Below are 14,661 nucleotides of genomic sequence, written 5' to 3'. Positions count from 1 at the left end.
AAGTCCTGGGGCCTGAGCCTCTCCCAAAGAAGCTTTCCCTCCCTCTAGCCGCTCTGTTTTGTCCAAAATGATTCCCTATATAGTGCACTAATTCTGACCAGAGCATTATGGGTCCTGGTCAAAAGTAGTGCACGATATAGGGAATAGGGTGCCATTCGGGACACACCCCTCAGCTTCCCAGGCACAAGGACAATGATGAATAATATCCATCCACTCCACATAGCTCCCGTTACGAGCTAGCTAGCGACCTATAAAGAATGCTAGCCCAACTACATTTCACATCACAGACTTTTATTAGGGTTCTTGTATTCAGGGAGCATGTTAGCTAGTAGTGCTAGTGCGCAAAATATTTTATTAGGGTTCCTGTATTCAGGAAGCGTGATAGTAATGCTAGCGCTAGCTTTTTACTCAGCTTACTATAATTCAGAAGTGTGTTGGGGTGCCTCAAGGAAATATGAGCCAGTTTGCTTGGACAGGCGACTCCGGTTATAGCCGGAGCCCAACGGCCAAGTTGAGAAGGAAATGGGAGGTCAAATAGGGGTAAAGAGGGTCGGGTCAAGAGGCGAGCAGCTGTGAGGATCTGCAAGGCCTGACCAATGATCTACTAATATAACATTCTATTTCACTTCTCATGCACATAACCATTTCAATGAATGTGGAATTTCTACAAATCAATAACATCATACTATCACAAAGAGAAAAAACTTGAAGTGTTTTTTCTCTTGTTCCTGATAATGATGCTCTTAGCCTGAATACTGTTTTCATTCACATTAAATACAATTTAAATATAGGACAAACTACTACAATGTAGTCAAAAGGAAGCAGCAGAACTGTAGGAAAATGATTAGGTAGTTTATATGGACTAGTAGAGTGTAAAAAAGGTCAACATCAGTCCCCAATAAATCTGAAGGAATTGATTAGACTAAAGGCTTTGCACACAACCCTTCAAACACCAATCAATGTTCTGCAATACCATCCAAGGGTCCCTCACAGAACTAGGCATGCGTCTCAAATTGCACCCTATGACCTATTAGTCAAAGCTCTGGTCAAAAGTTGTTGCACAACAGTCGTGGCCAAAAGTTTTGAGAATGACACAAATATTAATTTCCACAAAGTTTGCTGCTTCAGTGTCTTTAGATATTTTCATCAGATGTTACTATGGAATACTGAAGTATAATTACAAGCATTTCATAAGTGTCAAAGGCTTTTATTGACAATTACATGAAGTTGATGCAAAGAGTCAATATTTGCAGTGTTGACCCTTCTTTTTCAAGACCTCTGCAATCTGCCCTGGCATGCTGTCAATTAACTTCTGGGCCACATCCTGACTGATGGCAGCCCATTCTTGCATAATCAATGCTTGGAGTTTGTCAGAATCTGTGTGTTTTTGTTTGTCCACCCTCCTCAAGTTCTCAATGGGATTAAGGTCTGGGCCATGGTCTGGTCTGGGCCATTTCCTGGCCATGGACCCAAAATATCGATGTTTTGTTCCCAGAGCCACTTAGTTATCACTTTTGCCTTATGGCAAGGTGCTCCATCATGCTGGAAAAGGCATTGTTCGTCACCAAACTGTTCCTGGATGGTTGGGAGAAGTTGCTCTCGGAGGATGTGTTGGTACCATTCTTTATTCATGGCTGTGTTCTTAGGCAAAATTGTGAGTGAGCCCACTCCCTTGGCTGAGAAGCAACCCCACACATGAATGGTCTCAGGATGCTTTACTGTTGGCATGACACAGGACTGATGGTAGCGCTCACCTTGTCTTCACCGGACAAGCTTTTTTCCGGATGCCCCAAACAATCGGAAAGGGGATTCAGAGAAAATGACTTTACCCCAGTCCTCAGCAGTCCAATCCCTGTACCTTTTGCAGAATATCAGTCTGTCCCTGATGTTTTTCCTGGAGAGAAGTGGCTTCTTTGCTGCCCTTCTTGACACCAGGCCATCCTCCAAAAGTCTTCACCTCACTGTGCGTGCAGATGCACTCACACCTTCCTGCTGCCATTCCTGAGCAAGCTCTGTACTGGTGGTGCCCCGATCCCGCAGCTGAATCAACTTCAGGAAGCGGTCCTGTCGCTTGCTGGACTTTCTTGGGCACCCTGAAGCCTTCTTCACAACAATTGAACCGCTCTCCTTGAAGTTCTTGATGATCCAATAAATGGTTGATTTAGGTATAATCTTACTGGCAGCAATATCCTTGCCTGTGAAGCCCTTTTTGTGCAAAGCAATGATGACATGTTTCCTTGCAGGTAACCATGGCTGACAGAGGAAGAACAATGATTCCAAGCACCACCCTCCTTTTGAAGCTTCCAGTCTGTTATTCGAACTCAATCAGCATGACAGATTGATCTCCAGCCTTGTACTCGTCAACACTCACACCTGTGTTAACGAGAGAATCGCTGACATGATGTCAGCTGGTCCTTTTGTGGCAGGGCTGAAATGCAGTGGAAATGTTTTTGGGGGATTCAGTTCATTTGCATGGCAAAGAGGGACTTTGCAATTAATTGCAATTCATCTGATCACTCTTCATAACATTCTGGAGTATATGCAAATTGCCATCATACAAACTGAGGCAGCAGACTTTGTGAAAATTAATATTTGTGTCATTCTCAAACCTTTTGGCCGCGACTGTATATAGGGAATCGGGTGCCATTTGGAATGCAACCTATGACATGACAATGCAACCTATGATTAATGCGGTCCATTTATGTGGTCAACATTGGCCAATGGGTGAGGCAGTGTCACATTTGGAATTCGGCCCATATGCCTTAAATATCTAAGGTGTCTGTGTATTTCATTATTTATAGTCTACTATGAATCATCCTCACTAATAACCAATGGAATTTTCTCCTATGAAGTGTCAAAACGCTGGCTCTCAGTATCCAATATATTTTGGGAATGAATGCTAGTGTTTCTGGTAGACTTCCAGTCATTGCGCTAACACTAGTTAGGATTGGCTCGCTGAACTCCTAAATATAAATATCTGTGGCACTTCATTCCCCTCTTCAAGGGATTAAGGCAAGGGCACCGATTAAACGTTCTGTCAATGTTTCCCAACATAATCCCCCTACCAAATCTCAAAGAACACTGACTATAAGGCTCCAATAAAAGCATTTTATGGAGCACAGATCAGGGAGAAATACTAGGGCTTCAAAATAAGGTTGTCAGAAAAAGGGTTGGCAAACAACCATCCATGAATCAAATCAAATGTTATTAGTCACATTGTGCCTTACACTGAAATGCTTACTTGTAATATCTGTCGAACTTGGATATTGTACACGATCAATGCTTTGGTATCTAAATAATTTGGTATAATGGGAATCCTTCATATCATTTCGAAATATTTAAATAATACTCTACGCTTGATTTTGTTCCATAATAGAAACATAGGGTAAACTCTACTGTTATTTAAACCCTATGAGAGAGGCCTTTTAAATTCAACCTGAACTTCCAGTGACTCTGTTTGGGATAGTTCCCTGCAGATTAATAAAGATTTATGACAACAGTGTGACCACTGGTAGGGATAATATCAGCCCAGCCTCACTGAGCTGCTGAAACTGAGGCAGAGAGTGGCTTTGTACCAAATGGCACCCTATTTCCTATGTACTGCACTTGTAGTGCAACACTTTTGACAAGGGAGTAATAGGAGCCATAGGGCTCTTGTTAAAAGTAGTTCACTTTTAAATGTTTTATTTATTTTAATTTTAACAGGGAAGATATTAAAACCTTTTCCAAATTCGCCCTGAATAAAACAATATACAGTTGAAGTCGGAAGTTAACATACACTTACGTTGGAGTCATTAAAACTCGTTTTCAACCACACATTTCTTGTTAACAAACTATAGTTTTGGCAAGTCGGTTAGGACATCTACTTTGTGCATGACACAAGTCATTTTTCCAACAATTGTTTACATACAGATTATTTCACTTATAATTCACTGTATAACAATTCCAGTGGGTCAGAAGTTTACATACACTAAGTTACACTAAGTTACACTAAGTTGACTGTGCCTTTAAACAGCTTGGAAAATTCCGGAAAATGATGTCATGGCTTTAGAAGTTTCTGATAGGCTAATTGACATCATTTGAGTCAATTGGAGGTGTACCTGTGGATGTATTTCAAGGCCTACCTTCAAACTCAGTGGCTCTTTGCTTGACATCTGTCACGGTTGTCGTCGGTGAAAGAGGACCAAAACGCAGCAGCTACGTGTATGCTTATCTTGAGAATTTATTCACTTCAAAAATGAACATACAAAAATAACAAAGAAACGAACGAACGATCAACAAACAGTCTGGTAAAGCATAAGGCTGAACACAGAACAATCACCCACGAATAACAAACAAACACACCCTAATATATGGGACTCTCAATCAAAGGCAGATAGACAACACCTGCCTTCAACTGAGAGTCCCAACCCCAATCAACACAACATAGAAACACACTTACCAGACTAGACATAGAAATACATAAACAGACTATAAACCAAAACCCCAGAAATACTAAATCAAACACCCTTTAACCAAACACACCACCCTGAACCACATAAAACAAATACCCCCTGCCACGCCCTGACCAAACTACAAAACAATTAACCTTATATACTGGCCAGGACGTGACAGTATCCCCCCCCTTAAAGGTGCTACCCCGGAAGCACCTTAACAAAAAAAAATAACCCCAAACAATACCCAAAAGAAAAATTCCCCCTTACTAAAGGGAGGGAAGGGAGGGTGGCTGCCGTCAACGACGGCACTGTGCTACACCCCCCCTCCTCAACCCACCTATTTTTGGAGGTGGCTCCGGCTCAGGCCGTTCCAGGCTGTCTGGGCAGTCTGGCAGCTCGGGACAGTCTGGGCAGTCTGGCAGCTCGGGACAGTCTGGCAGCTCGGGACAGTCTGGGCAGTCTGGCAGCTCGGGACAGTCTGGGCAGTCTGGCAGCTCGGGACAGTCTGGGCAGTCTGGCAGCTCGGGACAGTCTGGGCAGTCTGGCCGCTCGGGACAGTTTGGGCAGTCCGGCCACTCGGGACAGTCTGGGCAGTCCGGCCACTCGGGACAGTCTGGGCAGTCCGGCCACTCGGGACAGTCTGGGCAGTCCGGCCACTCGGGACAGTCTGGGCAGTCCGGCCACTCGGGACAGTCTGGGCAGTCCGGCCACTCGGGACAGTCTGGCCACTCCGGCCACTCGGGACAGTCTGGGCAGTCCGGCCACTCGGGACAGTCTGGCCACTCCGGCCACTCGGGACAGTCTGGCCACTCCGGCCACTCGGGACAGTCTGGGCAGTCCGGCCACTCGGGACAGTCTGGCCACTCCGGCCACTCGGGACAGTCTGGCCACTCCGGCCACTCGGGACAGTCTGGCCACTCCGGCCACTCGGGACAGTCTGGCCACTCCGGCCACTCGGGACAGTCTGGCCACTCCGGCCACTCGGGACAGTCTGGCCACTCCGGCCACTCGGGACAGTCTGGCCACTCCGGGCAGTTCAGGGCAGTCTGGCCACTCGGGCAGTTCAGGGCAGTCTGGCCACTCGGGCAGTTCAGGGCAGTCTGGCCACTCGGGCAGTTCAGGGCAGTCTGGCCACTCGGGCAGTTCAGGGCAGTCTGGCCACTCGGGCAGTTCAGGGCAGTCTGGCCACTCGGGCAGTTCAGGGCAGTCTGGCCACTCGGGCAGTTCAGGGCAGTCTGGCCACTCGGGCAGTTCAGGGCAGTCTGGCCACTCGGGCAGTTCAGGGCAGTCTGGCCACTCGGGCAGTTCAGGGCAGTCTGGCCACTCGGGCAGTTCAGGGCAGTCTGGCCACTCGGGCAGTTCAGGGCAGTCTGGCCACTCGGGCAGTTCAGGGCAGTCTGGCCACTCGGGCAGTTCAGGGCAGTCTGGCCACTCGGGCAGTTCAGGGCAGTCTGGCCACTCGGGCAGATTAGGGCAGTCTGGCCACTCGGGCAGTTCAGGGCAGTCTGGCCACTCGGGCAGTTCAGGGCAGTCTGGCCACTCCGGCAGTTCAGGGCAGTCTGGCCACTCCGGCAGTTCAGGGCAGTCTGGCCACTCGGGCAGTTCAGGGCAGTCTGGCCACTCCGGCAGTTCAGCGCAGTCTGGCCACTCCGGCAGTTCAGCGCAGTCTGGCCACTCCGGCAGTTCAGCGCAGTCTGACCACTCCGGGGACTGTTGACTGACGGGCAGCTCCGACGACTGTTGACTGGCGGGCAGCTCCGACGACTGTTGACTGGCGGGCAGCTCCGACGACTGTTGACTGGCGGGCAGCTCCGACGACTGTTGACTGGCGGGCAGCTCCGACGACTGTTGACTGGCGGGCAGCTCCGACGACTGTTGACTGGCGGGCAGCTCCGACGACTGTTGACTGGCGGGCAGCTCCGACGACTGTTGACTGGCGAGGCTGGGTTTACGCACTTGCAGTTTAGTGCGGGGAGCGGGAACAGGACGAGTCGGACTGGGTGGACGCACTTCCGGGTCCGCACGAGAGACAGGAGCTGGAAACCCAGGGCTATGGAGGCGCACAGCCGGTCTAGATCTTACCTCCTGCACAACCCGCCTTGGCTGGATGGAACTAGTAGCCCTGTACGAGCGGGGTGCTCGTACAGGGCAGACTGGGCTGTGCAGGGGCCTGATGGTAGCCGTGCGTAGAGCGGGAGTTGGGTAGCCTGGTCCTCGGAGGCGTACCGGCGACCAGATGCGCTGCGCAGGCATCCTCCTACCAGGCTGTATGCCCGCTCTAGCACGGCACCTGCGAGGGGCTGGAATAACTCGCACCGGACTGTGCGTGCGTATGGGTGAGATAGTGCGCTTCTCAGCGAAACATAGCGCTCTCCACCCCATACGCTCCTCCATATAACCACGGGTAGCTGGCTTCCGGCTCTTCCTTCGCCTAGCCAAACTACCCGTGTGCCCCCCCCAAAATAATTCTTGGGGGTGCCTCTCGTGCTTCTCCCTCAGCGCGTCTCTGGCCTCGTACCATCGCCTCTCCGCCTTGGCTGCCTCAATTTCCCACTGCGAGCGGCGATACTCCCCAGCCTTGTGCCAAGGTCCGGCCCCGTCCAGAACTTCCTCCCAAGTCCACTTCTCCCGCCAGTCCAACTCGAACGCCGTCTGCTCCTTCCTCTGCTGCTTGGTCCTTGAGTGGTGGGTGATTCTGTCACGGTTGTCGTCGGTGAAAGAGGACCAAAACGCAGCAGGTACGTGTATGCTCATCTTGAGAATTTATTAACTTCAAAAATTAACATACAAAAATAACAAAGAAACGAACGAACGATCAACAAACAGTCTGGTAAAGCATAAGGCTGAACACAGAACAATCACCCACGAATAACAAACAAACACACCCTAATATATGGGACTCTCAATCAAAGGCAGATAGACAACACCTGCCTTCAACTGAGAGTCCCAACCCCAATCAACACAACATAGAAACACACTCACCAGACTAGACATAGAAATACATAAACATAGACTATAAACCAAAACCCCGGAAATACTAAATCAAACACTCTTTAACCAAACACACCACCCTGAACCACATAAAACAAATACCCCCTGCCACGCCCTGACCAAACTACAAAACAATTAACCTTATATACTGGCCAAGATGTGACAACATCATGGGAAAATCAAAAGAAATCAGCCAAGACCTCAGAAAAAAATGTGTAGACCACCACAAGCCTGGTTCATCCTTGGGAGCAATTTCCAAATGCCTAAAGGAACCTCGTTCATCTGTACAAACAATAGTATGCAAGTATAAACACCATGGGACCGCGCAGCCGTCATACCGCTCAGGGAGGAGACGTGTTCTGTCTCCTAGAGATGAACGTACTTTGGTGCGAAAAGTGCAAATCAATCCCAGAACAACAGTAAAGGACCTTGTGAAGATGCTGGAGGAAACAGGTACAAAAGTATCTATATCCACAGTAAAACGAGTCCTATATCCACAGTAAAACGAGTCCTATATCGACATAAGCTGAAAGGCCGCTCGGCAAGGAAGAAGCCACTGCTCCAAAACTGCCATAAAAAAGCCAGACTACGGTTTGCAACTGCACATGACGACAAAGATAGTACTTTTTGGAGAAATGTCCTCTGGTCTGATGAAACAAAAATAGAACTGTTTGGCCATAATGACCATCGTTATGTTTGGAGGAAAAAGGGGGCGGCATGCAAGCCGAAGAACACCATCCCAACCGTGAAGCACGGGGGTGACAGCATCATGTTGTGGGGGTGCTTTGCTGCAGGAGGGACTGGTGCACTTCACAAAATAGATGGCATCATGAGGATGGAAAATTATGTGTGAAGACAGTGAAGAGGTGACTCTGGGATGCTGGCTAAGGGATGCAAAGAAAAAGCCATATCTCAGACTGGCCAATAAAAGATTGGCAAAAGAACACAGACACTGGACAGAGGAACTCTGCCTAAAAGACCAGCATCCCGGAGTTGCCTCTTCACTGTTGACGTTGAGACTGGTGTTTTGTGTGTACTATTTAATGAAGCTGCCAGTTGAGGACTTGTGAGGCGTCTCTTTCTCAAACTAGACACTGTAATGTACTTGTCCTCTTGCTCAGTTGTGCATCGGGGCCTCCCACTCCTCTTTCTATTCTGGTTAGAGACAGGTTGCGCTGTTCTGTGAAGGGAGTAGTACACAGCGTTGTACGAGATCTTCAATTTCTTGGCAATTTCTCACATGGAATAGCCTTCATTTCTGAGAACAAGAATAGACTGATGAGGTTCAGAAGAAAGTTCTTTGTTTCTGGCCATTTTGAGCCTGTAATCGAACCCACAAATACTGATGCTCCAGATACTCAACTAGTCTAAAGAAGGCCAGTTTTATTGCTTTTTTAATCAGAACAACAGTTTTCAGCTATGCTAACATAATTGCAAAAGGCTTTTCTAATGATCAACTAGCCTTTCAAAATGACAAACTTGGATTAGCTAACACAACGTGCCATTGTAACACAGGAGTGATGGTTTCTGATAATGGGCCTCTGTACGCCTATGTAGATATTCCATAAAAAATTCTGACGTTTCCAGCTCCAATAGTCATTTACAACATTAACAATGTCCACACTGCATTTCTGATAAATTTGATGTTATTTTAATGGAGAAAGAAAATAGCTTTTCTTTCAAAAACAAGGACATTTCTAAGTGACCCCAAACTTTTGAACAGTAGTGTATATATAATATGAAATAACATATGGAATAATGTAGTAACCAAAAAAGTGTTAAACAAATCTAAAAATATTTATATTTTAGATTCCTCAAAGTAACCACCCTTTGCCTTAATGACAGCTTTGCACACTCTTGGCATTCTCTCAATGAGCTTCACATGGAATGCTTTTCCAAAAGTCTTCCCACATATGCTGAGCAGTTGTTGGCTGTTTTTCCATGACTCTGTGGTCCAACTCATCCCAAACCATCTCAATTGGGTTGAGGTCGGGTGATTGTGGAGGCCAGATCATCTGATGCAGCACTCCTTCACTTTCATACTTGGTCTAATAGCCCTTACACAGCCTGGAGGTGTGTTGGGTCATTGTCCTGTTAAAAAACAAATGATAGTCCCACTAAGGGCAAACCACATGGGATGGCGTATCACTGTAGAATGCTGTCGTAGCCATGCTGGTTAAGTGTGTCTTGAATTCTAAATTAATCACTGACAGTGTCACCAGCAAAGCACCCCCACACCATCACACCTCCTCCTCCATGCTTCACGGTGGGAGCCATACATGCAGAGATCATTTGTTCACCTTCTCTGCGTCTCACAAAGACACGGCGGTTGGAACCGAAAATCTCAAATTTGGGTTCATCAGACCAAAGAACAGATTTACACCAGTCTAATGTCCATTGCTTGTGTTTCTTGGCCCAAGCAAAGTCTCTTCTTATTATTGGTGTCCTTTAGTAGTGGTTTCTTTGCAGCAATTCGACCATGAAGCCCTGATTCACACAGTCTCCTCTGAACAGTTGATGTTGAGATGTGTCTGTTACTTGAACTACGTGAAGCATTTATTTGGGCTGCAATTTCTCAGGCTGGTAACTCTAATGAACTTATCCTCTGCAGCAGAGGTAACTCTGGGTCTTCCATTCCTGTGGCGGTCCTCATGAGAGCCAATTTCATCATATCGCTTGATGGTTTTTGCGACTGCACTTGAAGAAACTTTCAAAGTTCTTGAACTGTTCCGGATTGACTGACCTTCATGTCTTAAATTAATGATGGACTGTCGTTTCTCTTTGCTTATTTGAGCTGTTCTTGCCATAATATGGACTTGGTCTTTTACCAAATAGGGCTATCTTCTGTATACCACCCCTACCTCAAAACACAACTAATTTGCTCAAACACAAGAATAAATAAATTCCACAAATTAACTTTTAACAAGGCACACCTGCAAATTAGAACGCAATCGAGGTGACTACCTCATGAAGCTGGTTGAGAGAATGTCAAGAGTATGCAAAGCTGTCATCAAGGCAAAGGGTGGCTACTTGAAGAATCTTAAATATAAAATAGATTTTGATTTGTTTAACACTTTTTTGGTTACAACATGATTCCACTTGTGTTATTTCATAGTGTTGATGTCTTCACTATTATTATACAATGTAGAAAATAGTAAAAATAAAGAAAAACCCTGGAATGAGTAGGTGTATCCAAACTTTTGACTGGTACTGTATGTACACACACACAATAAAATACATTTTAACAGATTGACCAAAGTTATTTATATAAATATACTGAATAAAAATATAAACGCAACATACAACAATTTCAACGATTTTACTGAGTTACAGTTCATATAAGGAAATCAGTCAATTTAAATAAATGTATTAGGTCTTAATCTATGGATTTCATATGACTGGGCAGGAGAGCAGCCATGGGTGGGCCTGTGAGGGCATAGGCCCACCCACTGGGGAGCCAGGCCCAGCCAATCGGAATGAGTTTTTCCCCACAAAAGGGCTTTATTAGGGACAGAAATACTCCTCAGTTTCATCAGCTGTCTGGTTGGCTGGTCTCAGATGATGCCGCAGGTGAAGAAGCCAGATATGGAGAACATTGGCTGGCATGGCTACAAGTGGTCTGCGGTTGTGAGGCCGGTTGGACATACTGCCAAATTCTCTAAAACGACGTTGGAGGTGGCTTATGGTAGAGAAATTAAAATTCAATTATCTGGCAACTGATAATGTCTAGTGGACATTACTTGCATTCAGCATGCCAATTGCATGCTCCCTCAAAACTAGAGACATCTGTGGCATTGTGTTGTGTGAAAAAACGGCACATTTTAGAGTGGCCTTTTATTGTCCCCAGCACAAGGTGAACCTGTGTAATGATCATGATGTTAATCAGCTGCTTGATATGCCACACCTGTCTGGTGGATGGGTTATCTTAGCAAAGGAGAAATGGGCACTAACAGGGATGTAAACAAATTTGTGCACAACATTTTTGAGAAATAAGCTTTTAGTGTGTATGGAGAATTTCTGGGATCTTTCATTTCAGCTCATGAAACATGGGACCAACACTTTACATGTTACGTTTATATTTTTGTTCAGTATATATAAATTGTGAAGTATACATAGTGAAGAGAAGAGGTCCCAAAAACGACCCCTGTGGTACACCTTTTTGTACCTCAAGAAATTCAGATTTAACCCCATCAATTCTCTTCATAGGGTATAGGGTGCCATTTTGGAAGCAGCTACAGAGAGAGGTGGTGGGCGTATTGATTGGTTAAGTGAGGCTAGCGGATGCGCTGGAGTTCATACTTTTATCCATCCAGCCGGGAGCAGAGAGCCAGAGAGCCTTTCGCTCGGCACACACTTGCTCACATCATTGATCCGGTATGTTAAATAAAATATAGAATCCACTTAAGCCAAATTAAGGCATGTGGTCAAATGCGGTCAGGGCTATAGGGGAGTCAGTGGGTATGGTGGGTAGAGAGTGTTTTAAGTTGTGTTTGAATGACCCCTCAACCCGCGACTGATATGAGTGGGGTGTGGGGAGAACTCTCAGGCCAAAATGGCAGTTATTAAGAGGGGTGAGAGACCTCTTCAAAGAGGAGTGAGAGAGAGGGAGAGAGAGAAAGAGATTTGGGGATCGCTTGACTGACAAGAGCTCAATAGGAGATTCTGACCAAAACGTCATGCTGATAGACACACAAAAAATACACCTAAATTAAGTCCTTTCACAACCAGTATACAACCTGACTGTGACAACACAAAAGACGTCACCCTGGCATTATTGCGACCAGTTTTGCCCACTGGCATTACTAGCTTAGGTACCAGTTTGGGGGTGGACTCACAATATCACTCAAGCACAGCTCAAGGTTTTTCCCAGACGATTATGGTTAGGGGTAACGACACACACTGTAATCTTGGGTTATTACACGGTTGAAAGGGAAGTTTAGGACTTCAATTTGATGTTTGATGGTTCCTTACCCTGAAAGTAGTCTACGGGCCTGGAGAAACTAAAATCCATGGTTCAGTTTTCTTTAAAGGGATACTTTGGGATTTTGGCAATGAGGTCCTTTATCTACTTCCCCAGAGTCAGATGAACTCGAGGATACCATTTGTATGTCTCTTCGTGCAATTTGAAGGAAGTTGCTAACTAGCGCTAGCACACTAGGTAAGTAGCATTAAAGTAATGACTGGAAGTCTATGGGTATCTCCTATGGGTAAAACTGACTCTGGTGAAGTAGATAAAGAAAATTGCCAAATCCTGAAGTATCTCTTTAAACAGCCACCACAAACTCCAGCTAACATAAGCCACTGCTAGCAAACAATCAATGGAAGTGATTGTGCATTTACCAAAACACTATGAAGTTGATTTGATTTGCCAATGTAATCTGGACTCACCACTGTCCTTGTCCTCTGCGATGCACTCATGGATGGACTCACTGAGCCCCAGGCTAGCCGCGCTAGGCAAGGGACCCAGGATGGAAGCCAGGGAGGGGCCTCCTCTGGGTGGTGCATGTGGAGGGGGTGCCTCTGTCACTCCTTCTCCCCCTCTTTCGTCCCCTTGCTGCTTCCCCTGAATGACCTGGCAGAGGAAGTCCTGGTTCAGGTGTTGGGCAACTGCCTCCAGCTCCTCGTCTTCTTCAGGGTCCACCTCCCTGGGGCTGGAGCACGAGGCCTGAGAAAGCACCTCGTCCAGCGGGTCTGAGGGTCAGAGAGCAGAGGATGGGTCTTGGGGATATATACAGTACATACACATATTCAGGGATTGAGTCACATAGGTGTTATATGCGTAGCTGTACTTTAGACACACACACACACATACAAGCATGCACACACACACGCACACACATACAAGCATGCACACACACACACACACACACACACACACACACACTCACACACGCTGCTCTTTTCAGAGAACTAAAAATGACAATCATCCGCAGTTCTCCGCCTGTCATTTTCAAAGGGCAAAAGTGTGACCTCATGTCACTGATGAAGCACCTTGTCAGAACTGACCTACAGCGTCGCCTTGATTAAAAAAACAACAGAAACCACAGAGACGTGCTTCTTGTTGAGTTAGTAAAAAAAACACACTAAAGGCAGTGGGCACACACACACGTACGCACGCAAACACACATTCACACACACACACCTATTTCTTTGGCATAGGCAGCGTAGATCCCTCTGAGCTTTGGCCTGCTGTTTTCCAGCTCCGTCTCGATCTCGTCTCGATACAAACTGATTTCACCTGCAGGGGTAGAGAGACGGTGAAACTGAGATGACCCTTCACATTACATTGTTTGTTTTCACATTTACAATTCTCTCAATCCTACAGTGACCTAGTTGATCACATGCATTTTATGACATTTTACATTACATTTTATATCACAATTATTTTGATGAGATTTTTGAGTTTTATTTACTTACAAGATGCTCAAAGATCTAATCAAAAACGCTCACAGACATAAAGTTACAAAACCTTGTGGTTGTAGAAGGCCTGCGCTGAGGCTACCTATTACCACAATATAAACCAAACATACCTTGAACTTCATCCAGCTTTTTGGCTAACTCCTGTTCAAGCTAAAATGGGGTAAGGGAGAGTCAAAGTGAAAAAAACTATTGATGGGATTCTGTCATTTGCAGATTTACGGATAGGGCTTTCAGAAGTGTATTGGAATTGCACAGTAGCATGTTCTGGATGGATGAGTTGACACTTGATATGGAAACTGGCAGTCTGGTCACACATACCAGATTACTTCTCATCCACGTTTGTGGTAAGAACTGAACGAGTCACGCCATGCAACTAAAAGTTTCTAAATCAAGTGTCAACTCCTTCCATCCGGGCCACGCTTCTGTGCAAATCAAATGCACTGAGATATGATTGACAGGGCAAGCCAGCCAATGCCTGGCCATCAATTCCATCTGAGACATGCTGCTGTGCCAATCAAACACACTGACAGGTGATTGATAGGGCAAGCAAGCCAATGCCTGGAAAGAGTCAGATAACGTACCGCCTGCATCTTGACCTTCCTCTGTCCAGCAGTGAAAGAGGGTGGGTCACACTCCTGCTCCAGGTCCACCCGCATGAACTCATCGATGGTCAGCTGACTGGTGGGAGTGTCCTCGAACTCTGTCAATCTTGACAACAGAAGGAGAGGCGTCACTATCTGGTCAAGTTACAAAGGACGGATGTAGACATTTTCTCTATAAACACTGATGATGGCCTAACAGCTGAAATATTTGT

The 14,661-nt window shown here is 46.2% G+C and overlaps 1 protein-coding gene across 1 annotated transcript in view; it reads right to left on the bottom strand.

Moving 5' to 3' along the window:
• brf1b (BRF1 general transcription factor IIIB subunit b) overlaps nucleotides 1-14,661 on the bottom strand; it is a 134,682-nt gene that overhangs the window by 65,549 nt on the left and 54,472 nt on the right. Inside the window, exons 9-12 of the mRNA XM_029733391.1 lie at nucleotides 14,429-14,555; nucleotides 13,958-13,997; nucleotides 13,570-13,665; nucleotides 12,816-13,118 (exon numbers count right to left, since the gene is read on the bottom strand). Coding sequence (XP_029589251.1) covers nucleotides 12,816-13,118; nucleotides 13,570-13,665; nucleotides 13,958-13,997; nucleotides 14,429-14,555 — 566 coding nt within the window. The remainder of the gene's footprint in view (nucleotides 1-12,815; nucleotides 13,119-13,569; nucleotides 13,666-13,957; nucleotides 13,998-14,428; nucleotides 14,556-14,661) is intronic.

The sequence above is a fragment of the Salmo trutta genome, chromosome 35 (assembly GCF_901001165.1).
Source record: "Salmo trutta chromosome 35, fSalTru1.1, whole genome shotgun sequence".
Classification (NCBI taxonomy): Eukaryota; Metazoa; Chordata; class Actinopteri; order Salmoniformes; family Salmonidae; genus Salmo; species Salmo trutta.
The sequence above is the reverse complement of the archived record's forward strand: the minus strand, read 5'-3'. Positions and strand labels throughout refer to the sequence as shown.